The sequence below is a fragment of the Miniopterus natalensis genome, chromosome 2 (genome assembly GCF_054644295.1).
Source record: "Miniopterus natalensis isolate mMinNat1 chromosome 2, mMinNat1.hap1, whole genome shotgun sequence".
Classification (NCBI taxonomy): domain Eukaryota; kingdom Metazoa; phylum Chordata; class Mammalia; order Chiroptera; family Miniopteridae; genus Miniopterus; species Miniopterus natalensis.
The window spans coordinates 10,671,663-10,695,334 of NC_142082.1; the positions used below are offsets into that span (position 1 = coordinate 10,671,663).

At 39.4% G+C, this 23,672-nt stretch overlaps 1 protein-coding gene across 1 annotated transcript in view; it reads left to right on the forward strand.

Annotated features, from left to right (window-relative positions):
* Nucleotides 1-20,504, forward strand: part of FGL1 (fibrinogen like 1) — a 31,831-nt gene extending 11,327 nt beyond the window's left edge. The window contains exons 2-11 of the mRNA XM_087813662.1: nt 531-876; nt 1,549-1,643; nt 5,300-5,338; nt 6,672-6,751; nt 8,813-8,993; nt 12,138-12,297; nt 12,552-12,649; nt 15,841-15,929; nt 16,090-16,277; nt 20,156-20,504. Coding sequence (XP_087669788.1) covers nt 5,311-5,338; nt 6,672-6,751; nt 8,813-8,993; nt 12,138-12,297; nt 12,552-12,649; nt 15,841-15,929; nt 16,090-16,277; nt 20,156-20,315 — 984 coding nt within the window. The 5' untranslated portion in view covers nt 531-876; nt 1,549-1,643; nt 5,300-5,310 and the 3' untranslated portion in view covers nt 20,316-20,504. The remainder of the gene's footprint in view (nt 1-530; nt 877-1,548; nt 1,644-5,299; nt 5,339-6,671; nt 6,752-8,812; nt 8,994-12,137; nt 12,298-12,551; nt 12,650-15,840; nt 15,930-16,089; nt 16,278-20,155) is intronic.
* Nucleotides 20,505-23,672: the final 3,168 nt, after the last annotated feature.

Consider the following 23,672-nt stretch of genomic DNA (forward strand, 5'->3'; position numbering starts at 1 on the left):
AATGATCTTGGCCAAGTCCTTGATCAACAGAATTGTCTGTTTTGAAGAGTGAGGAGCACAGAATCTGAGCCAGACTGCCTTGAATCCTGGCCACCTCTTGCTAGCAGAGTGACCTTGGGCAAGTTCCTTAAATTTCTGTGTCTCAGTTCCCTCATGTGTGAAATGAAGGTATTAGCAATGCACGCTTATAGGACTGTTGTGGCTGAATTATTTAATAAATTTACCATGTCTGGCGCGTACTTAACGTGCCACATGTTAGTCACTGCTGTTGTTATTGTCCCTCCTCTGAGGAAGTGCGCACAGCACTTATTAAATTCTTAGATGGGGAGAAGACAAAAGGGGTACAAGGGGGAAAATATAGGTTTGTATTTCAAAATATTTTATTTTCACAGGGGTAATCATCAAATCAGCCAAACCCATGCTCTTGAGATTTAATGTCAGCATCTTGAATTTACTACGATTATGAATGTATAATATCCACTTCTGTGTGTGTAAGCCACTTCAACCTAATGGACTGTTTTTCTTTCCAGTAAATCATCAGGATTACCTTTTCCTTAATAAACTTCACATTTCCTGAGTGAATGACAGGAAAATGTTTAATGGGAAGGCCAAGCACCGGCAATGCCTGAGTCCAGAACAGAAAGAAAACCTAACTTCAGTATTTTACTGGAATCTGAGTTAAGAAATAGGGGTCACAGAACTAACAGCAAACAACGGCTGAGTAACATCAGAATGAAAAGAGAAATGATGAACCTGGATTTGCAGCCTGACCTATTACGAAATGTGACTAATGGAGCTACAAGTCACTCATTAAAAAATCCTCTAGAGTTTAAAACAAAAGGAACAATTTGTTCAGAGGATAATCGATGCTTACAGGTAAATGTCACAATTTTGCATCTCGGAATCCTTTTGCTTTTCTTAAAGATCTAATAAATTGACCCTTTCATGTTGGCAATTATTTAACTTGCCCTATTTTTATTTTATTTTTAAATTAAATTATTTCCATCACCATTTATTCCCTCCATCACCTCTTCCACTTCCCCCTCCTCTACCCCCGAAATCACCACACTGTTTTCCATGTCCATGAGTTCTCTCTTTTTACTTTTTTGCTCAATCCCTCCACTGCCCCTGGCCCGCTGTCTGCCTGCTCTCTATCTACGAGTTAGCTTCTCTTTATATTGTAGTTAAAATGACATTTTAATTCATATCTTTATAGGTAAAATTTTAGTAGTAGTAGTAGTACTATAAAGCAAAGCTTCAACTGAACTTTGGTTTTATTTAAGTTTTAAGAATTACTGAAGTTAATCGAAGTACGAAATTCTCTGAATGAGCACAGTAATGAGAAGCTAAAAATCAGGGATGTATTTTTGTAAGGACATTGGATCATTCATAAAATTTCATACAAATAGGAGAAAAAATATCTCAGAGTATTGGGATTTGTCCTTGGATCTCCTCTTTTAGTTCTTCTTCCAGTTAAACCGATTTCCTCACATATTTGTTTCTGGATTAAAGCCAGAATCAACATTGTCCCTATTTCTAATCAAATAGTGGAGGAACAATGACAAGTTCTGAGTGGACCCTGGCGGGCCGAGCGGCGGGACCTAGCCTGAGCTGAGTGTGACTCGTCTCTGACTTCAGGCAAGGTATTTAACATCTCTCCACTTTTGGCATAATTGTAATAATGCTCATTTATTTCACAGGAGTGATATTCAGCAGAGCTCAATAGACAATCGTCAGCTATTGAGAGAGGTCCGGTTGATGAGAGAAACGGCTGCTTCTGCAGCTTGGAAAAGAGATTTTGAATTCTATCTCCTTTCCATTCTATCTCCTTTACATTTTGAATGAATTGGATGGGAATTTGACGTAAATAATAAGATATGAAGTTTCATTATAGAGAGTGGGGGGAAAAAAGACCATAATAATATGGCCTTTTTCCACTTCAGAAGTAAAAAGTTCAGAAATATTTCTTTATTTCCATTTTTGGGCATCAAATTCATTTAGCTTTATAAGCTTTCACTGAGTATAAATTCTTGAGATAAATAACAAAGATACTATTATTTTTCTGTTTAAAAAAAAGGGAAAAGTTTGGATGAAAATAGGATATAAGCAACCTCTAAGTCCAGGACCGTGAGTAAATTTTTAACTGTCTTACATTAAGGGTGCAGTCCATTTGTGAATGCCAACTTACTAAACACACTTTCTTCAGTGACTTTTTATTTCTTTTCTATTTCTTTTATCTTGTATTCTTCCATAATAGCTCTTGTAAACCATACCATTTTTGAAATTTTACATGCTGCTAATGTACTTTTGTAAATGTGTTTGTAAAAGTTACATATCAGCTATAGAACTTCTAAGTTCCAAACTTGATATTTCTGCTTTTAAATTTAATCCACTATAATCAACCAACTTAAAACATTTTAGTGGGGAAGAAATTGGACTTTATAGACTTAGAATAACTTATATCAAACAACACAGTACATCAAGGGATAGCCAGTTGAAAACTATTTTACAATAATTAAAAGTTTTGAGATAGCCCAAAGCAAAAACATTGCAAAAGAAATAGAACTAGTTGCATAGCAAAGAACTAAATAACCTGATATAATTTTACCATAAGCCAGGTTTGCAGAATAATAATGGTTTGCTCTGATGAATGATGGAGACCAGGCTTTCAAAGCAAGTTTCTTAATGCCTAAACATTTCTTCAATATTGTAGAAGATGGTTAGAATTAGAAATGAGTGCACTGCAGAATTTTAGAGGACTTAAGATATCCTCAGGAATTACTCTAAAAATGAACAAATTAACATAATGACTATTAAAATATATGTGACATTTTGAAATGACTCATTGTTTCAGGATCTGAAGATTAGAGGCTGACTCCTTTCTCTGGGAAAAATCAGATTTGATTAACTTAATGGCAATGAGATAGGAATTTCAGGACACCAAGATACAGAGATCTGCCAAAGCATTTCTTTGGCCCTTTATTTTATAGAAAATCTAAGGTGTAGCAATATGTACACAATGTTATATACTTTCCCAGTATCTCCCAGGACACTTTCAACATGTACTGTCGCTTAAGCAAGAGCCAGACTCAGACATATAGGAACATAATATTTTTAGAGATGTAATTTCTCTTCTATAGACTTCCTGAGGATTGATTTACGGCCGAACTATGAGACTCCACATGTTGACTATGTGTTAGCAATTTTTTAACATATTTTAATTGATGTATATTAATATATTAACACGATGGCAGCATTCATATTGAAACAGGCTGTTGCTAAATTGTTTTCTCTCATTCATAAGCTACAAATATTTTATTTTTAACTTATGCCTTTTGGCAAAAAGGCTACGATGATTTCAAGTGTGTTCTTTCCATCTAATCAATATGTGTTCATTTGAATCATATAAAATTGCCAATTTCATGGGTCAAAATGTTCAAACATATGTTAATGTAAGAAACATTCAAACCTGTAAAGAATTTTTGTGAGCTTATTTGAGCCAAATTGTCAATACATGCTTGGAAGCAGAATCTCAACGGGTTGAGATAATGCTTTGGAGAATGGCAGTTTTGCCCTTTGTTTTATATATTACAATCAGAAGAGGAGACGTGAGTGGGTTACATGAAATCCATTGGTGATAGAGTAGGGAGGTGGGAGAAAACAAAGGGGGTGGGGACCTCTGGGATTGGATAAAAAGTAAAATGATGGACAGATACTTCTTTTACTTAGGTGGGTGCAGGATAGTTAACAGTCAATAATTAACTCAATAACAATGAGGGGATTTGACATTCCAACAATGTTATTATAGATGCAAAAAGACAATAGACAGGCTCAGTTAGGTAAAGATTGACCTTTGTCAGGGAAGATACCGGCCTCGGACATGACTACCCACCATAAACTGCTTTTTGGTTAAAAAGTTTTAATTTTTAAAAAAAGTTTTCATTTCATACCATCCTTTGTGGGTACTTTAGGCCTCTGAGTTTGCAGGGCTGCCACGCAGGCCTTCCCTGAGCTAGTCAGGTTAGCATGTGGCCCCTTTTCGTTCACACAGATGTCATTTCTTATAGTTTGATCTAATATATTAAGAAAGGAGCAACTAGGCACCAAGGAAAGAAGCTCAGGATACATAAGGGGGCCTCGGAGTAGGGTTTGGTGAGAAAGAAAAAATAAATCCATGTGTTCAATCCAACTAAAAGTCCCTAGCTCCTCCTTAACGCTTACTTTCAAAAATGTACTTAGCCCACCGTTTTCCCCTTGACCAAAACAAGCATAGAGGAGGAAGCAGGCCACAAACACAGACCTTGGTTCCATGACAAGGAAGTCACATTTTCCCGTCTGAGAAAGATTTTCCCTCCTGGGGATTACTTTCTGCAGAAGCAACAACTTAATTATTATCAGAGTCACCACAGTAAGTCGGATGCTGGGGATACAACAATTAGCAAGGTGTGGCTTTGCCCTCAAGTCTCACTCTGAGCGAAAAGCATGGAGAAAGGGAGGCAGGTTTTCCCTCAAAACGTCGCCTTGCCGAGGCAGCTATGTCTCCTTCTCGGGTGGGTCTAGCACAGTGCTGAGCGCCAGCGACGATCAGTCCCCGCTGGCTGACGCTCCCGGTCCCTGGGGCTGCGCGGCTTCCGGGCGGCTGTCTCCCCTGCCCAGAGAGCCTAACGCTCCTTTGCAGACCGTGCGACTCAAGAACAAATAAGTCACAGCCGTGTTCAGGGGCAAGGGTGATGTTCAGCGGAGAAGGCCAAGCAGAAGGGCCCCCATACCTCTCTGCAGCCCGTTTCCCGCTAGGCAGCAGGGACATACAGGGTGGGGCAGAAGGAGGTTTACAGTTGTTCACATGGAAGTAATACAATGATTAATAAATTATAATACAAGAATAAATGTGTTTGGTGTACTCACAACTATAAACCTCCTTTGGCCCACCCTGCATGTATACAGAGAGTAAGGCCAGGTGGACTACAGGCTGGGGGCATGAGCCTTCAAAGCAAAAAGCTCAATTGCTTGGCTTTCCGTACACCTGCTGTGTGAGCTTAGGGAAGTGACTTAACCTCTCTGATCTGTAATTCATTTGTTTGATGAGAATAACAGTACTTGCCTTATATAGTTATTTGAAGATAATATGTAAGATGTTTATAAAATGCATAGCATGGTTCTATGTACATAGTTATGAAAATGTCAGCCAGAAGTAATAATGTGTGAAGTAAAACTATACAGTTATATCTAGCAGATTCTTTATTAGTCTCTGTAATTCACAAACTCGACATATCCTAAAAATTCATATTATTTTTTACAGTGCTTCCCAAGATGGCCTGCACACTGTCTGTGGCCAAGTGTGAGCACAGCCTCTCCAGTTTTGGAGCTGTTTTTGCTGGCCCCAGGAGGGCTAAGAACTACCTGCTTTATTAACATAGATAAACATTTTTGTCCATTAAGTCTTTAAGTGATTGCTTCCCAGTCTTTGCTGAACATGCAGTCAGAGGAAAGTCTGAAAAACTCCCAGGCCTGACTGCCACCTTTAGACACTTGATTCAATCCCTGGGCATGGGGAGTTTTTAAAAGCTCCCGAGAGACCCTCATGGACAGCAAAGTTTAGGAACCATTTCTATAATTACATAAAATTGAGAAAGGGATACATTGGAAGGACCTTGTGGTCATGGGTTTTATAAGAATGAAAATAGGCTAACAAATAATTCACTTGATTCCAGTGTGTGTGTTTTTTCTTTCTTTCTTTCTCCCTCTCTTTCTCCCTCTCTTTCTTTCTTTCTTTCTTCTTTCTTTCTTTCTTTCTTTCTTTCTTTCTTTCTTTCTTTCTTTCTTCTTTTTTTTTTTTTTTTTTTTTAGCAGAAACCATATGTTTAAAATTTGTTTGAAAATTTTGCAGATATTTCTGTCCTTCTAGGCTCCTTAGCTTCTAGAATTTATACAAACGCACCACTGGCAGGACACAAGTCATTTTGAGGGTAAGCAAAATTTTTCATCAGGACTAATGACTTCCAGATTGATTAAAAAAAAAAATCTTGAGAAATGGTAAAGTGAATTTTCCTCCACATCTTTAAATAGAGCTTAAAGTTTTTATATTATATTGGTAGCTTGCCTAAACATTAAGACATTAAGACAAACAATGCATATGACCTTCTAGTTGTTCTTTTTTTTCTTCTTTTAAAAATAAAAGCTGTCATCCATATACAACATGAGCTACCATTCGTTTAGCACTTATCATATGCCAGGGTATCTAAAAATATGTCATCAAAATTGCCACCGTCCTACAAAGTAGGAAGCAGGATTTCTGTTTTAGAGATAGCAAGCCTTTCAGTAAGTTACCTGAGGCCACACAACTAGGAAGATGCTTGGCCATAATCTGGACCCTTTGAGTTTACAGAGCCTGTGCCTTTTCAGCACCACTGTATAAGTAGCACATTGGTACCACCAGAGATCAGAGTCCCTCCTTTATTCTTGCAGTTGAACAGGTTCAGTCTATAGAAGGTAACAGCCAAAACATCAGTCTCCATGGGGGAAGCCGGGGAAAGTCCAGGAGAATTTCCTTGGCCACTCTTAGATGGCCTGGATCTGCATCTCGCCTCCTGCATGGCCTTGAGTCTGACCCTAAGTCTGGCCTCATGAAAATTCACAGAAAGAAGCTGAATGAAATTCTTTTGTTCTTGCAGTCCTTTCAACGGGGAGAATGGGGAAGCTGTTCCGTTTCTTCCTTCTTACCACTGTGCTGCTAATGGGCAGGGAAAGCTGGGTAAGCTCATGGCAAAAACTACTGTTGTATTTATAGTGCCTGCTTTCACCTGCATTTTCTTTTATTTTGCAGAACATCAATAGTAAAGTGTCACTCTGAAGAACTTAACTGAGGGGGGAAAAGAATGTTTGTGGCAGCACCTGCCAACTAATAGGCACTTACCAAGTGCTTTAAAAACTTTTTTGAAGTAAAAATTAGCATTGACAACAAATAAGTAAACTCTTTTTTAATTTGTTGGGGTTATTTGGGTGGTTATAGAACATTAGGAATTTAAAACTGTCTGTTAAAATAGACCTTGAGCTTTCCACTATTGAACACTATTAGTGTACACTAGACAGATTATTTGAAAGTGATTACAATGAACTCATACCTTCCTCCATTCATGAGTAAAAAGGTAAAAATACTCATTTGCTCACAGTTCTGGGAGAAAGAAAACTCCTAAGTTTTAAATAAGGTTACTAACACAGTACATTCAGTCTCATAAGGATTGAACATATGTGCCTTATAATTCCTTCAGTTATTTAACAAGATCACAAACAGTTTCCCACTATTAGAGAGCAACACGGAATTCCAGACACCATAGAATATCTTTGCTGCCCATTTTTTAGACAGATGTGACTCAGGGGGCTAAGAGGATAAATCAAAGGGGATAAACCGAGGGCAAATAAGAAATAGTCCTGCAGAAACAGCAGCGACTTGGACCAGGAGATGGGTGGGGGAGGCTTCTACCACCCCTTCTCCATTTGATATGACTTTCAGTCGTGAGGCTGAATTTCTGCATTTACATTATAATCTTTCATAGGAAAGCATGTACCTCTTCCTTGTGTCCTGGAGAGGATATCTAATTGCACTGTTCTGACTGCCTAGCAGAGGGCCTGGAACACAGTAGGTCCTCATATTTGAATGAACACAGATAGCACATAAAGATAGGAACAGGAAGCTATGCAAATATAAATTGGGAAATATATCTGACTATAACCAAATGTCTATTTTAAGAAATAATTTATATAAAAGTAGTGTGAAGCACTTACACATTAAAATGGATAATTTCTCAGAAGTGAACACCTACACGTACCACTAGAGGTCATGGCATGGGCTGCAAATAGAGATGTCAAGGTAAAAATGTCAAAAATGTGTCATTTGTTCTTTTTTTTGGTTTTTACTTCCCGCAGTAACTCTCCCAGCATCGAGTACTCAGGAGCCTTTTCTGCAGCTTCCTGGCCTCTGTACCTCTTCCCAGGAGACCCAGCTCTGCCACCCTCCTTCCCAGTTCACCCACCACATTTGCTCTGTCTTTGGAGGGTTTGTTCAGCCAGATGTCCCTTTAGAAAGGAGTTGATAAACTCTCTCATGTGCAATAGTCTTGGGTTATTTGCCTTTTTAGGGAAGATAAATGACTTAGCTGAATGGCTCAGCCTCCACCCATCCCTTTTTAAAGTGATTAAGGAAAAAACAATAAGTAAGCAAAAAGTTAAAGTGACTCCAGTAGAATTTTCAGCAATAGGTAAATAGATGAGATACTCAAGGATATGAGAGTCTAAACTAAGCATTCTTTATGAAGCTGATGATATGTCTAAGATTATAAGCATTCAATTATAGTTTTAAAGCCATTAATACCCAAAGGTCATTCAAAAGCCTAGTTTATTTGACCGGTAAGAGAGCACTAAGTGTCATGTAGAGACTGAGAACAGAAACTCTGAGCTGGTCATACATCCTGACTTCTCTTGCCCACTGGGAATTCCTGAGCAAGTTTCCTTATCAGGACTGAACCCATTCCTACCTCATGGAATAGTTATGAGGGTCAAATGAGACAGTGACCCTAAAATTCTTAGCGTAATCATTCAGATTATTTTCTGTTATAACATTTTTTAGTTCAAGCACATTAGCATAAGCCGTGATTTCTCATCCTTCAAATAACAAATAATATTAGAACTTTCAAACTACTTCCTGATTGGGGTAACATTCTGGAATGGGAGTTGGGAACAAAATTGGATCATTGATTCATCCAACTTACTAGGAATATTTATCTTCCATGAGACCAAGATGCACGTTACTTTGCAGGCTCTCGACAACTGTCTCCAGGAGCAGGCGCGTCTCAGAGCCCAGGTGCACCTGCTTGAGACCCGGGTCAAACAGCAACAGGTCAAGATCCAGCAGCTTTTGCATGAGAAGGAAATCCAGTTCCTGGATCAAGGAGAGGAGAGCAGTGTCATTGACCTTGGAGGCAAGAGGCAATATGCAGGTCAGAATCTATTTTTCTTTAGTGTTTCAATAATTTATACACTATGTGCAATGATGGTGCTAATCATTCTGTTGCCGGAGGAATTAATGGGCCAGATTTCCCAGACACAGTGTGGAGACCTGGACAAAGGGATGAGTCATATTCCAGGTGGGACATAGTGGGTCTCAAGAAATTTCGTCACACTACTCAGAATGGCACACAATTTAAAACTTATATTTCTGCAATTTTCCATTTGATATTTTCAGGCCGCAGTTAACCACAGGTAACTAAAATGGTACAAAGTGAGACCATGGATAAGGAGTGACTACTGTATAGGAGGATCTCTCACTGGTTTGCAGAAGAGAGAGCCCACTCACTCCACCCCGCAAGAATACTGCACTCTCAAGCCCTGGCCGGGTAGCTCAGTGGGTTAGTGTTGCAGGTTCCATCCCTGGTCAGAGCACATATAAGAAGCAAACAATGAGTGCATAAGTAAATGGAATAACAAATCGATCTCTCTCTCTCAAATCAATCAATCAGTCAATAAAAGAATACTGCACTCTCCACGGAACCACAAGAGGTTCTCCTTATGTTTCCTTCTTATGTCACCTGGGGGCTGAGAGTGGCCGTGGGAGAGCCAGTTCTGGTATTTCCTAACATGCCCCGTGGAGGGCCAGCTGGCCTCTTGCTGGCCTTTCTTTGAGTTTAGAATGTCAGAGGCCCAGTGCCTTTATTTCTCAGCTTTAAGCTCAGCCTGCATTCTGGGACAAGAGGGAAAAGCCCACTTGGCAGGTTGTCATGTCCCTTTATGAAGACCTTGAACATTCAGCCTTCCAACACGGTTTGTTTTCTGCATGATCAAAGGAAGTACTCACCTCACCCAGTTTAATGCAGTGCTTGTCAAATGGGGCAGGAAGCCCTGGCCTCGCTCTGGTACTATGTAAGTATCCAAAAACCCTTTCTTTTCTTTTTTTAACTCCCATGAACACAGAGCTCTTTAACCGCGCCCTTCTCCTGCCTGTTTTCCAGGGGTTTGAGTGGGTCCAACATTTTGAAAATTATAGTTTTAAATAGTTAATACTGAAAGCCCTACACTGTTAGAACTTACTGCTGTGGCAGTGTAGTCACATTTCCCCAAGGCAGGCTCCTAACTTACTAGCTATGAGCTACTTTGCTACAGGAACTTACTTGATTTGTATGTCGGCTGTTGTTGTGTTTTTTGTGTGTGTTTTTTCCCAGTTGAAAACTTTCCTCTGGATCTTAAGTTGTGTTTGATATTTTCCTCTGAGAAGAAGAAAAATATTTTAAAAACACAACAAACCAACAAACTCACATTTGGCATAAAATAAAAACAAATAGGAAACATTGGCTGAAAACTCCATCCTCACAAAGTTTTCCAGAGGCAAACATTATAGCTAATTATTTCCATATTTGCTTGGAAAATAGTCTGAACCTTATGAGACTACTAGTCAGCATTTTGGTAGGAGGTTAAATGTAAGCAAAGGGCTTCTTTCTCAACAAGGAACGTTAAAATCTGTGTACTTTAATGAAGAGTGGCCTACAATATACTTGACCACAAGATGTAAGCTTTTGAACAACATTGAACTAATTTTAGGTAATCATTTTCCTATGTTTTACAAAACAGGGTATTTCTTTATAATTCAGCAGTATCAAGAACACTTGGGCTTCTGAATCTCAAAAATAAATATGTGAGTAAAGCTTACATCATTACAAAGATGATCATCTCACCAGAGCAGTAGTGTGTGATTGGTTTCAACTTGGGGAGGGCTTTAGAAAGTGTCCAAGTTCCTTTATTTTCCTTTCTCTTCTGATTCTTATTGCCTATTCCATCTATTTAAAGTGGAATATATTTTGTTAGTAACAAAGCAGAGTTGTAGACAATTTGGTATCAAAACAATGAAAATGAAGAAAGAACTTAAAAATATGCTAAAAGAATGAAATTATCCAATCAGGAAGAGAAAAAAATTTTTTAAAGATAAGAAATCAACAAAATAGTAAGGGTAAAGTTTGAAAGTTAGTGATGCCATATTATAGTATTTTTATTCAAAAGTCTATGAATGAGTATTCTTAAAACTATCTCTGTACAGTGGCCACCCTAAAATGTAGCTTCCCAGGCATCTAAATCATAGCTAAGTCCATACTGCCATATTCTCTAATCCACACAGGTCAGCCTCAGTGAGACCCAATGATATTAATTATCTCACCATCAAGTGGTTTAAGAAACAGATATTAGTCCTGGCCAGTGTAGCTCATGGATAGAGTGTCGTCCCACATGCCTAAGGGTCACAGGTTCAATTCCCAGTCAAGGGCTCCCTGGTCAAGGGCACGTACCTGGGTTTCAGGTTCCATCCCTGGTCTGGTCATGTTGACGTTTCCCTCTCTCTCTTCCACTCTCTCTAAAAAGCAAAGTAAAAAGTATCCTTGGGCAAGGATTAATAGGAAGGAAGGGAGGGAGGGAGGGAGGGATATTACTTTTTGGTGGCAAATTGGTAGCTTTGTTTACTTCAATGGTCAAAGAAATACCATGGCTAAAAATAGTAGAAACTTTCAGTTTTCAGCAAAAATATCTAAGAATACATGGACTATTAGAAATTTCAGTGGTTTAGTAAAACATCTGGTGAGACTGGGAGGTTGTAAGAATCTAAGAAGAAGATTACTATTTTGAGTTTATTTCCAGATCTTCTGAATGATTTGTAATGCTCTAAGTCAAGATAACCAATATTATTTGTTTGGTGTTATATTTCTACTTTTATTTTAGCTTCAGAGGGGAGATAAGTTCCACTATTCTATCTGATAAATCTGTAAGTTCCACTTATATAAACTGTAATTAACTGAACACATATAATTTTAAAAATTGTTTTTCACGAACATCAGAAATGAGAAAGCAGATCCCTATTTCACTACCCCCTTTTTTTTTTCATGATCATATCAAGGAGTCAGAGAATAATTAAATTCCAGGAAAAGAAATGACTTTTCTAATATCCACTGGAAGATGTATAAGATGCAATTTTAAAAAGCTGATTATCTATATCATGTGTTTATCTGTCTCCATTAGTATTGAGTGATCTCATTTAGAGGCTCCCTTTAGTAAAAAAAAAAAAAAAAAGACATAACAAATGTTATATTACCGTGTTTTGCAAACAGATTGTTCGGAAATTTTCAATGATGGCCATCAGATCAGTGGATTTTTCAAAATCAAGCCTCATCAGAGCCCAGCAGAATTCTCTGTTTATTGCGACATGTCTGATGGAGGAGGTTGGACTGTAATTCAGAGACGCTCTGATGGCAGTGAGAACTTTAACAGGTGTGCTAATTATGACATAAGCGTTTATTTGGAGCAGCACATGTGATATTTAAAATAGGTAAACCTTTTTGTCCTGTCCTAAAGTCTCCTAATTAGATAGACTCACTCTCCCTAGATAAGAATACTGGAAGTGCATTAACAAGTCAAGGAAACACTGCATGTGGGAGCAGCAGTGAGGGGGTGCAGGCGTCTTGGGTATTGCAAAGGTCTATTTGGATTTTGCTAAAATCTGCATTGACTCTGAATTTTTTTAGAGACTGGAATGACTACGAAAATGGCTTTGGAAATTTTGTCCAAAACAATGGTGAATATTGGCTGGGTAATAAAAATCTTCACTTATTAACCACACAAGGTAAGATTTGCCTACTATCAAATTCACTGAAAATATAATAAAAATAACACTAAAATGTTTTTCACTAAATTATAGGCAATATAACTCATTCAGTAACTACTATAATTTGCAGGTGGCAATGGTCCCTTTGGGCAATAATTCCCTTTGTAAAATGTGGCTGCTTAAAGCTAAGAATAGAATAAAAGAAACTAGACCTGGGTTGGGGGGGGTGGGTCATTTCTCATGTATGTATTTTCTATTTCTGGGCAAGAAATGTGATGTCATAATCATTCTTTTGTTAAATGCCTTAAGTCCCTCAAAATATACCTAAGGTAGAGTTCTCTATCGCTACCATAATGTTGTGTAACAAGCCACTTCAAACTTTAGTGGCTTAACATCACAACCATTTGGTTTTTTTCTCACAGATCTACAAGTTGGCTGGGTGGTTTTGCTGATCAGGGCTGTGCTCTGCTGATCTAGGCTGGGCCTGCTCATGGGTCTGTGATCAACTTTCTGGTCAGATGGAGGCTGGGTTTTCTAGGCTGGCCTCAGGTGGAACAATTCAGCTCTTCTCCACAGGGTCGCTCATCCTCCAGCTAGCTAGCCTAGACTTGTGCTTGTAGCCCAATCAGAGGTCTAAGAAACAGAGTGGAAGTACATGTCTCTTGACTCAGAACTGGCACACAGTCATTTTCCCAGCCTTTTATTGGTGAAGGCAAGTCACAAGACCAGCTCAGAAGTAAGGGGAAAGGAAATAGACTTCTTGGGAGGCTTTACAAAGCCTCATTGCTGAAGGGGAGGTACAGAATTAGGGGGGTTGGGGCTGTTTTGCAATCATAGACCATAATACACTAAATGTCCTTGTTTCCATCTTTCTTCCAAATTTTACTGTGAAAATTTCAAAGATACAGCAAAACTGAAAGAAGTTTTACCCTATCACCTATACTCTACATTAACATTTTACTCTGTTTTCCCCATATCTACCCATCTGTCCATCAATTCATTTTATTTGACATATTTCAAAGTAAATTGCAGACATCTGCAAAATGCCCCCTATATAATTTTGCATGGGTACCTTCAACGAGAGTTCAATATTTGTCTAAAATATCATTATTTTGATAAGAAAGTTTCCATGCTTCTCTTTCCATGTTCTTTTGCTGCAATCCATTGCCTTCCTCATGCCATTTTCAATCTGAGATTGTAGTCAGCTCCACTCAGGTCTGATTCTAAATGTTTCATAAAAGGCAATTGTATCACTCAAAAAAGCATGCTAAACGACACTAGCAATGCATTAAATATAGGAGCGAAGGTTTGCTCGGTTCCATCCAAGTTAAGGAAAGCGGTTGGTGTTTCTATATTCATAATAATCAGTAGGATTATAATTATAGGGCCCTTTGAGACACTGGAATAATAGGTTAGAAAGGATGGATAATCCTAGAAGCCTAATCCTCTTTTTGTTGGCCTTCTTGTGTCCAATGTTTTCTAAATCTCAACATATTTATTATCCTACCTTTAAGTGTTTTTTCATAGATATATAACATTTCCCATACCAGCTTGTTTCTTTCATACATTAATAGCTATCCAGTGTCTCATTGAAACTATGAAAACCTCAAAGAGTGACCCTTGGCTCCTTCTAAATACACAAAATTCACACTTACTATTTTTCAAACTATTATCAAGCACTTATTTGCCCAGATGCATTTTGCCAACACATCAGCTTCCCCTTCATCTTTTGATTAGTGTTCAGTCTAGCTTTTCTCATGGTAGCAAAAATATGTTTATCAGTTCTAAGTTTCATAGCCACATATCACATCATCCTAAGGAAAAACAGTGACTTTGTCCCTGCATTCTTCAATTACAATACCACTTAAGGCTAAGCACTTGCCTCTGAAAATAGCTTTATCCCCATTACACAAATTTTGATTGGAAGTGTTTGCAGTAAAGGTAATTTAGAAATGCATTTATATTAATGACCAAAGAGATATTTAGATAGCTACCTAAACAATTGAGATTGACTTTGTATCTCTTCTATAATACAAAATATTTTTTAGGAGAGTTAACAGACTGCCTTACTGCCCCCCTTCCCCCATCTACTTCACAGTCCTGGTTCATATAACCTTTACTGCCTTTTGATCAGGTTAGAGGGGCTCTTCCTTGGAACTCGCTTGAGAGACTTCCATGGGACAGGGAATCTGTGGGGCCAAAGTATCAAGGTCAACAGGAGCCCATACCCCTCCTAGACTCACTCCAGTAGTAGGAAACTAGCATTCCAAAAATCCTTGGGCTTGCCTCCAGGACCTGTTCATGCCTCTTTGTCCCCCTGTGGGAAGGTTGTGCTGCTGATGTGTGTACCCCTAAGCCTGAGGGGGAGGTGAAGGAATAGCTTTTATTGTGGGTATAAACAGAACTTGGATGTGCATTGTGGAAAGTCCACCAGAGTGGACAAGGCCCCTTACAATGTGTGATGGAGATAGTGATGGGAGGAGAAGGGAGGACTTCCATAGACCAGGCCTGTGTGATGGGGGGGTCCAGGGGCTCTCTCCTGGGCCTCCATGTTCTGGCTTAGAACCTGGAGAAGTCTAAGACTCTACATTCAAGCCTGGTCTTACAGGTCATTCCGAAATTTTATCTATTAAAGTAGGAGGAAAGAACATATGCTATTTAACAGTTAGTTTGATTTATAACTTTTTACGTTCCTGACACTAGTTCTGTTTCTGAAAAAGTAATAGTCTTTGTTATTTGCAAATGATGGGGCAATGAGAAAAAGATGGTTACTCAAAGATACCAACTATTCAGTCATTATTTATATTTAAGATCAGCATCCTTACTGAAATTAAGAAAAAGAAGATAAACATTTAAACTTTTTATACTTTTGTCTTTCATTGTTACATTTCTTAATCTATTAACTAAATAACGACATATTTTCTGTTGTTCTTTGCCAAGTAAATTGCTCTAGCTTTTACCTATGATAGATGTAGTAGAAATTTTCTGTCTTTAATATTGTGTCCCTAATTTTTTTCAAGTAAAATACACAATAAGACATTCAAGTTGTAAATCCAATGGAGTCACTGTTTATTCTTTGAAAAACTGACTCATGGCAGAAAGAGATGCTCTAAGTAAAATAGAGCCATGCACTTTTTTTTTTTAAACCTTAGTAAGTCAATGTCATCTCACACATTTAAAAAACTACAATTTCTTTTTCTTTTTTCTAGGAGACTACACTTTAAAAATCGACCTTTCAGATTTTGAAAAAAATAGCTGTTACGCCCAATACAAAAGTTTCAAAGTTGGAGACGAAAAGGTACTAAAATTTTCAAATAACTAACACCATGAATCAATGGGTAAAACATACAAGATAAACCCTAAAGTCAGTGGAAACAAAAATATAGAATTCTCTTATTAAATAAACCTACTTCTTAAATAATGACAACTGACAGTGAAAGTTGCCTCTGTTCCTTCAGAATTCCTATGAGTTGAATGTCGGGGAATATTCTGGAACAGCTGGAGACTCACTTGCAGTAAAATTCAATCCAGAGGTGCAATGGTGGGGTAGTCACCAAAGAATGAAATTCAGCACATGGGACAGAGACCACGACAACTACGAAGGGAACTGTGCGGAGGAAGATCAGTCTGGCTGGTGGTTTAACAGGTTTGACGTCTTATAAACATAGTTGTAATGGCATTGGTGATATCTCACTGGTGGGCATTAATTATAAAATACCAGAATGAGGTAATGTTGATCTTCTTTGTAATAATAGTATTATTAAGCAATCATCCTTATTAGAATTCTTCACCGGTGAAGTATTTTTGAGGATTCGTTCATTGTGTACATTAGCAAAGCTTGAAAGATATGTCTGAGAAATAAATCAGAGTACTGCTTTTAAGAAGATTGTTTGCAAGCTGAATTATAGGTTTCTTATCATAAACAGTAGGCCATACATTGGCAAGAAGAAAAAGAGATCATGTATTTATATACAGGAAAAATATTTTCGGCATTCTAATAACCAAGGGGCTCTTCACTTTCCATCATAGAAAGTGACCATGTCGTTGTTGTAAATTTTTCCATATAATACTACTTTTCAATTACTGTGACTTTCATCAAATCATTGAACCTAAGCTCCTCCCAAGACTGAAATTTCCTCTACAATATTCCTGAAATCTAATTCCACCCTGATTTAATACTTCAGTGTTACTTAATCAGCAAGCTCATTCCACTGTTGATTGTATTTTTTTCTTTCATTAACCTGACATCTGCCTTTTTTCCAGTTTTTTACTCAGTAGCTATAGAGTAATTGTAATTCCTTTTCAACATAAGTCTTCAGGCTCTGACTGAGACAGTATTTATTGTATTCCTCCATATTTTCTCTTCTCTAGGCTAGATATCCCTGATTCCTTTAACTCTTCTCCACTCAAGGTGGTTTCCAGACAGCTCCCTTCATTGTAAACACAAGTTTAAGGCAGACGTGGAAACTTCAAACAGTCTTCCTTAAAATAAGCTGATGGGTCTGATCTGCAAAGCAGATGTGCTCAAACTGTTAGGCTGCCCACAAGCTTTAAACATCTTTGACATTTAAACATATCTGGACATTTAAACTTTCCATTTCGGCCCGGCTGGCGTGGCTCAGTGGTCGAGCACTGACTTATGATTCAGGAGACTGAGGTTCAATTCCCAGTCAGGGCACATGTCCGGGTTGAGGGCTCGATCCCCAGCAGGGGGCGTGCAGGAGGCAGCCGTTCGGTGACTCATCAATGATGTTTCTATCTCTCTCTCTCCCTTCCTCTCTCTGAAATCAATAAAGCTATATTTAAAAAATAAAATAAACTTTCCATTTCAGAATTGTTAGTAATCATTTCTGAAATGTCAGATTGTTCATGTAATCAAAGACTATCAATTTAAGTTCCAAAATCCAAATTTTCACATTTTTGGATTTCACTGAATTATAGGCAATATAACTCATTCAGTAAGCACAATCTAACTCACTTATGTAAGCACTTCTCAAGCACTGAAGAACCCTGTTTCGCAACGTGGAGGCCTACCAGGCAGGTGCTAATTTCCCCTAAAGTCATCAGTCTCATTATGAACATCAGCTGTTGTAAGGCTTTAGCATTGTAGATTCTATGGGGTGCAGCTAGTTGAAGGTAGGGCCAAGTTGAATCTAAGTGGTTGTAAAAACAGCATTTTCTCTGGATTTTGCCTTTCTGCAAGTTTGAGTGCTTTTAAGTTTTGGTCATGTGTAAGGGAACTGAAGCACATAGGCCAGTGGGAGGGGACAGAGGGACAAAGCTCTCTGTCCTACTTAGAGAGCCAAACGTGATTCCGGTCTTTCCCCTCATGGTTTCTTTGTTCTTCTGGATGCCATCCTTGGTCACCTCCTTCTCTTTCCCGTTCTTCCGATTTAGCGTCACGTAAAAATTATCAGCCTTTTGTACAACTTACCTGCAGTGCACAGAATTGCAAACATCCTTTCCCCTTAGATTCTGACCTGAATTCCATATGCAGAAATAGCCACCACGTCAGCTAATGTTAGCTAAGGTCAGAGACACGTACCTGCTCAGTTGTTCCGCTTCCTTGTGCCCGGATGAAACTGGCACATGTGGTAACCTGGGCAGGTAAGTGATCCACTGGACTTAAAGATAGGGCTTCAGGGAAGACAAAGGCAATTCAGTGGCTGGAGCCACCCAAGGAGCCTGCATGATCCTCGGAGTGAGAGGAGTGGATAAGCCTGGGCGGGTGGGAAATCAGGTGTTACTTCTACCTTGCCAGCTGCTCCTGTAGTTTAACTTCCTTCTTATTATTTTTTCCTGTCCCATAGTTTTTCTAATTTACATGAAATGTTGGCACTTCATAGTTATTACCCACCTGCAAGGCAGTCTTTCTCTACATAGCTAATCAATCACCTAGTGTTGATGTCTTGTCTGTTTTTTAAAAAAATATAAATATCTTTATTGATTTCAGGGAGAGGAAGGGAAAGGGGGAGAGAGAGAAATAGAAACATCAATGATGAGAGAGAGCCATTGATTGGCTGCCTCCTGCATGGCCCCCACCGGGGATCGAGCCCAGTCTCCTGAAGGGGGATTGAACCTTGACCTCCTGGATCCTAGGTTGATGTTTAACTGCTGAGCCACACCGGTGGGGCTGTCTTGTCTGTTTTGTTGGTGTAGTTTAGCATGTCATGTGAGTGCTCACAGCTACTTCTTTACCAAGAGAGCCCCAACCATCTCCCAATCTAGTGTCAAGTCCAGGGTGTTCTAGAAATGGAAAGATGCTGGAAAATTGGTCTCAGAATAGCTAAGATTTCCTATGTTGGCCATACACTCAGTTCCTAATGGGGTTCAAATCACAGACCAAACAAAAAAGTGTATGTAGTAGATGTCGCTAGGAAGACAGACATACACAAAAATATATGTTCTAGAGGCGCAGTTTAGAGTGTTTTCTTTTTTGACAGTACTTTCCATGCAGTTTGAAAAACACAGTATGCTCTTGACACTTCAGGTTTAGTGTCGTTTCTGACTAGTTCCATCTATTTAGATTTGGAGGACTCTCAGGGTGGCCGGCAGGAGTGAATCACTAGGAGGGTAAATGATCCCAGCCAGCCACTGGGCATTTATGAGCAAATTTTATGGTTTTTTTGATTCAATAAAACCATATAATTTAGGTGCTTTCCATAGATGTTCAGAACTATCCTTTGTGAATGTTCTCCTTGTATCCTCATGCCTGACGTCTTTTCATTGGTTATATCAGTAAAGAAAAATGCGGCAGTTCATTTCATAACACTACACAGAAAATTATCACATACTCACTTAATCCATATCAGGGACAAAATTTACAACTTTTAAAGGAGGGAGGGGGACTTTTTAAAATTTATGATAACCTAACCCACCTGTCTAGATTGGAGCAATATATTAGAGTAGAAAATTAACTCAGCAACTCAGACAAATTTATTGATTGCCGGCTGGGAAAACTTTAAATGGTGGGTCTAGGCTTTGTTTTCTTATCCTTGGGGTTAAGAGAATTGATTTGTTAGTGATTTTAAAAGGGGATGGGAGAGAGTTTGAATTACAAAAGCTACGTCTTGGCAGCAGATGGGTAAAGGTGTAAGTGCAAATTATGGGGGGCGGGGAGCTGGCGATAGAGCACCCTGCCACACCTTGATGTATTAACCCACACCACTCTGGCTAAGACTGAGGATCACAAGACTGTGCTTTCGTTTGCTTGTCTGTCTTTTTTTGTTTAAAGGCTTTTAAGAACAGAAATGCTTCTTCATCAATACATTCACTACAAGTGGCCTGGCTTGTGTCCTCACACTCGTTATGGTGTTAAAATCCACCAGTATTTTTTTTCAAACACACACACGAAACATCTGTTGTAAGAATATCTTGACTTCCGAAAATTGATAAATATTTCCTTGTCTGAAAATGGCAGAATTCATAGTTAACAAGTTTTTGATCATTTGCTAGCAAAATACAACAAGGGTGTTGGAATATTTTTCTGGTCTGATTGCGCTGTTTATTTTTTTCTCCCACTAGGTGTCACTCTGCAAACCTGAATGGTTTATACTACAGGGGCCCCTACAGCAATAAAACAGACAATGGGATTGTCTGGCACACCTGGCATGGATGGTGGTATTCTTTGAAATCTGTGGTTATGAAAGTTAGGCCAAATGACTTTATTTCAAATATTGTTTAATTATTCCCTTTGGGCTTTTATTTCTGTAATTCATCTTGGTTTAAAGTGATTTGAAAAATACCAATTCTGAACATATACATGTGTGATGATGGTAATTGTTATGTGTACTACTTTTCATTGTTACTTGCCTCTGTTACTTAATGTACAGCAATTATGTGATATTCATCAAATAAATGTAGATTATGTTAATATTGATTGCATTCTTGTGTGCAGAAGGATATGGTAAGAACTATGCTGAACAGAAAATAAAAAGCCTAGAACATATGCCAACTTGGGAGATAACACAAGTGTAAATACACAATAAATTAAGTATGAATGCAGTTGAATATACACATGAAAGCCCCCAGCAAATAATGGATTGCCAAAGCAACTCACGGACAACAAATATTATGAGTAGGGATTTGAACTCAGGTCTCTGACTACAGAATTGGAACTCCTATAAACACAACCCAGGATCTGAATCACTAAAAAACATGATGTCATATTTTTAGGATGTTTATGTAGGTTATGCTCCTCTTTCAGAGCCTCATTTGTACTAATCCTGTGAAGTATTATTATCCGTGATCAACAGAGCCGAGAATTTATGGACCCGAGGTTTTGTGACTGCTAAGGACTCGAACCCAAGCCTTCTGATGCTAAATGAAGTGTGTTGCCGCCCTGCTACAAGTTCTTCTGGTTAGAGCTTGGGCAGGCGAGGGAGAGAGAGAACCTTTACAGTGAGTGAAAGTGGGATCAAGGTAAGACATTCCCCCAAATGGCCCAGTGCCGACAAGTATCAGGCACAGAGGATCCAGTTCAAGCCCACGTGAAGCTCAGGGGTGGTTTGTTTTTTATAGACATACACTAGCCATATAACCATAAAAATATAAATAATTTTAAAAGCTGATAAGAATGAAGGAAAAATATGTGCCTGGGGAATGTATAGCAGGGACCTGTCCTGGCTTGGGGGAGGGGATCAGGAAAGCTCCCTGGAAGAACGAAGCTTTGACCCGACATCTTTTAATTAGGTGTGGTAGATTGCTGCAGGCGGAGGGAAACCCCGTGTAAAGTACACAAAGCAGGACAGTGCATGGGAACACAAAAAGGTTGGAGGGGCGATATCATTTAGTGATCCTTATATCCTCAAACCAAGGATTCTGCCACTTAATAGCTGTGTGACCCTGCGTAGGCTATTTAACTTCTCTGAGCCTCAGCTGTCTCATCTATAAGATGATTATAATAGTACCTGCCTCACAGGGTTGGGTGAGAATTACACAAGTAACATAGTTAGAATAATGTCTGGCACAAACTAAGCAGTCAGTAAGAACTAACTGTGCCCCGCATTGTGGCTCAGTGGTTGAGCATCGACCTAGGATCCAGGAGATCGCTGTTCGATTCCCTGTCAGGGCACATGCCCAGGTGGGGGGCTGGATCCCCAGTCGGGGGCATGCAGGAGGCAGTCAATCAATGACTCTCTCATCATCGATGTTTGTCTCTCTCTCCCTCCCTCCCCATTCCTCTGTCTGAAATCAATAAAGATATATTTTAAAAAAAAGAGAGAACTAGCTGTATTAGTGAAGTAGGCATCAGGGGACAATAATAATAGGTGTCTCAAAATAAGGGGTCACATAAAAATGGTAAGGTTAGTTGTACTCTATTCTCTCAGCAGAGTTTTCCAAAGTAGTGCTTCCCAACCTTTAATGACATACAAATCACCTGAGGATCTTGTTAAAAAGTAGATTTTGAACCTGGGGTGGGGCCTAGGATTCTGGGTTTCTTATTTCAGGGTTTGTTTTGTTTTGTTTTGTGTTTAGGATTCTGGCTTTTTAACAAGTTCTCAGGTGATGCTGAAGTTGCTGCTCTAGGGATCACACTTTGAAAAGCACGCATGCAGGGAACGGTAGTCCTGCGGGATAGTGATAGCCAACACAGGAGGAAAAGGGCCCCTTGGTCAAATGCGTTTAGGAGACGATACATTTAAATTCAACAGATTTCCCGTAAGTATTTCTCAGGTCCTTTAATATTCTAATGTGCGTTCCAAAGTTCCAAGAGGGACACACAGTATGTTGGATTTTTATATCTAGTTGGAAGTTGTTCAGTTGTGGGTATAAATCGCCTGATTTTGTGAGTGCAGACAAATGGGGCCGTTCCTCTTACGTACCCAGAGCTCGGGAGGCGGGAGGCCGCGGGCCGAGGCTCAGGCTCTGCGGTGTGGAAGCTGGTGTCTCTGCAACTCACTTTGCCCTCCCTTCAAAGTCACAGGTTGTCCCCTGCAGTTCCTGCTCCCGGTCCGCGTAAAAGCAGGAAGGGTGCAGGGTTAACGCACCTCAGCTCCTGCCTATTGGCAGAGCTGTGCCATCTGGAGGTAGGGTCATGAGAGAACATTCGGTTCGCAGTCTCTAGACGGCGCAGGTGAGAGAACCATTCCCCACTGTCTCTGCACATTTGTCTTTGATGCAGTCTTGCGGGAACGGAGTTCTGTGGGCCACGGTTGTGAAGGTATGAATAATGGGGCACTAGTGACAATTTTAAATACAGGTATTATTTGCTCAAGTAGTAGCCCGAAGAACTCATACAATTAGGAGATCAAAAGAAGAAAAGCTTTTAATGGTGAAAAAATGTGATTCCACAGGGACGTGGGAGGGGAGCTAAGTAAGTATAGTGAGTGTTACATAGGTCTCGGTGTGAGTTTTCAATGCGAAGGAATGATATAAAAATGTAAACACCGTGAAACAGGGGGAGGAAGAGCTCTAACAAAAGGCCATTGCACTTAGTGATAATGTTATTTGTGTCCTTAAGTCCATTTCAGTGGACTAGTGGATGGGATCACCAGAGGCCGGGAAGTAAAAGGAGTCAGAGAGAAAAGGAGATCGTTTGAGCAGCTTAGATGAAAAAGAGAGAAATCAGCTGCTTTACCTGAAGCCGAAATATCAGGAAGACCCCAGTCTAAAGTAAATTCTCTGAAATTTCATCATTAGAGTGCTACTTATTAGGCTTTATCACGTTTTAAAATGCAAACATGTTTTTCATTTATATCAGCTGATTACACATTAGGGCTAACACACTGGAGTGCTGTGTGTGTGTGTGTGTGTGTGTGTTTGCGTGTTTGCATTGCTGGTCTATTAGAGACTCCGCCTCCTGTGGGACAAGCTCCGCCCTACAGCACCTTCTGGAGCATAAGGGGTGGAGAGGCTCTGGGGTCAGGGCAGAGGGGAGGGGTATGTCATCCGGTTGTCTGAGAAAGGCCCTAGTGTGGTTTGTGAGTTTGTGGCAGTGGCTGGGAAAGGGCTTTCATGTCCTGCATGGGGTGCAGGTGAAGTGGTGTCCCAGACACAGGGCCCCCTTCTTGTGGGGACAGCTCTGGGATGGGCAGGCAAA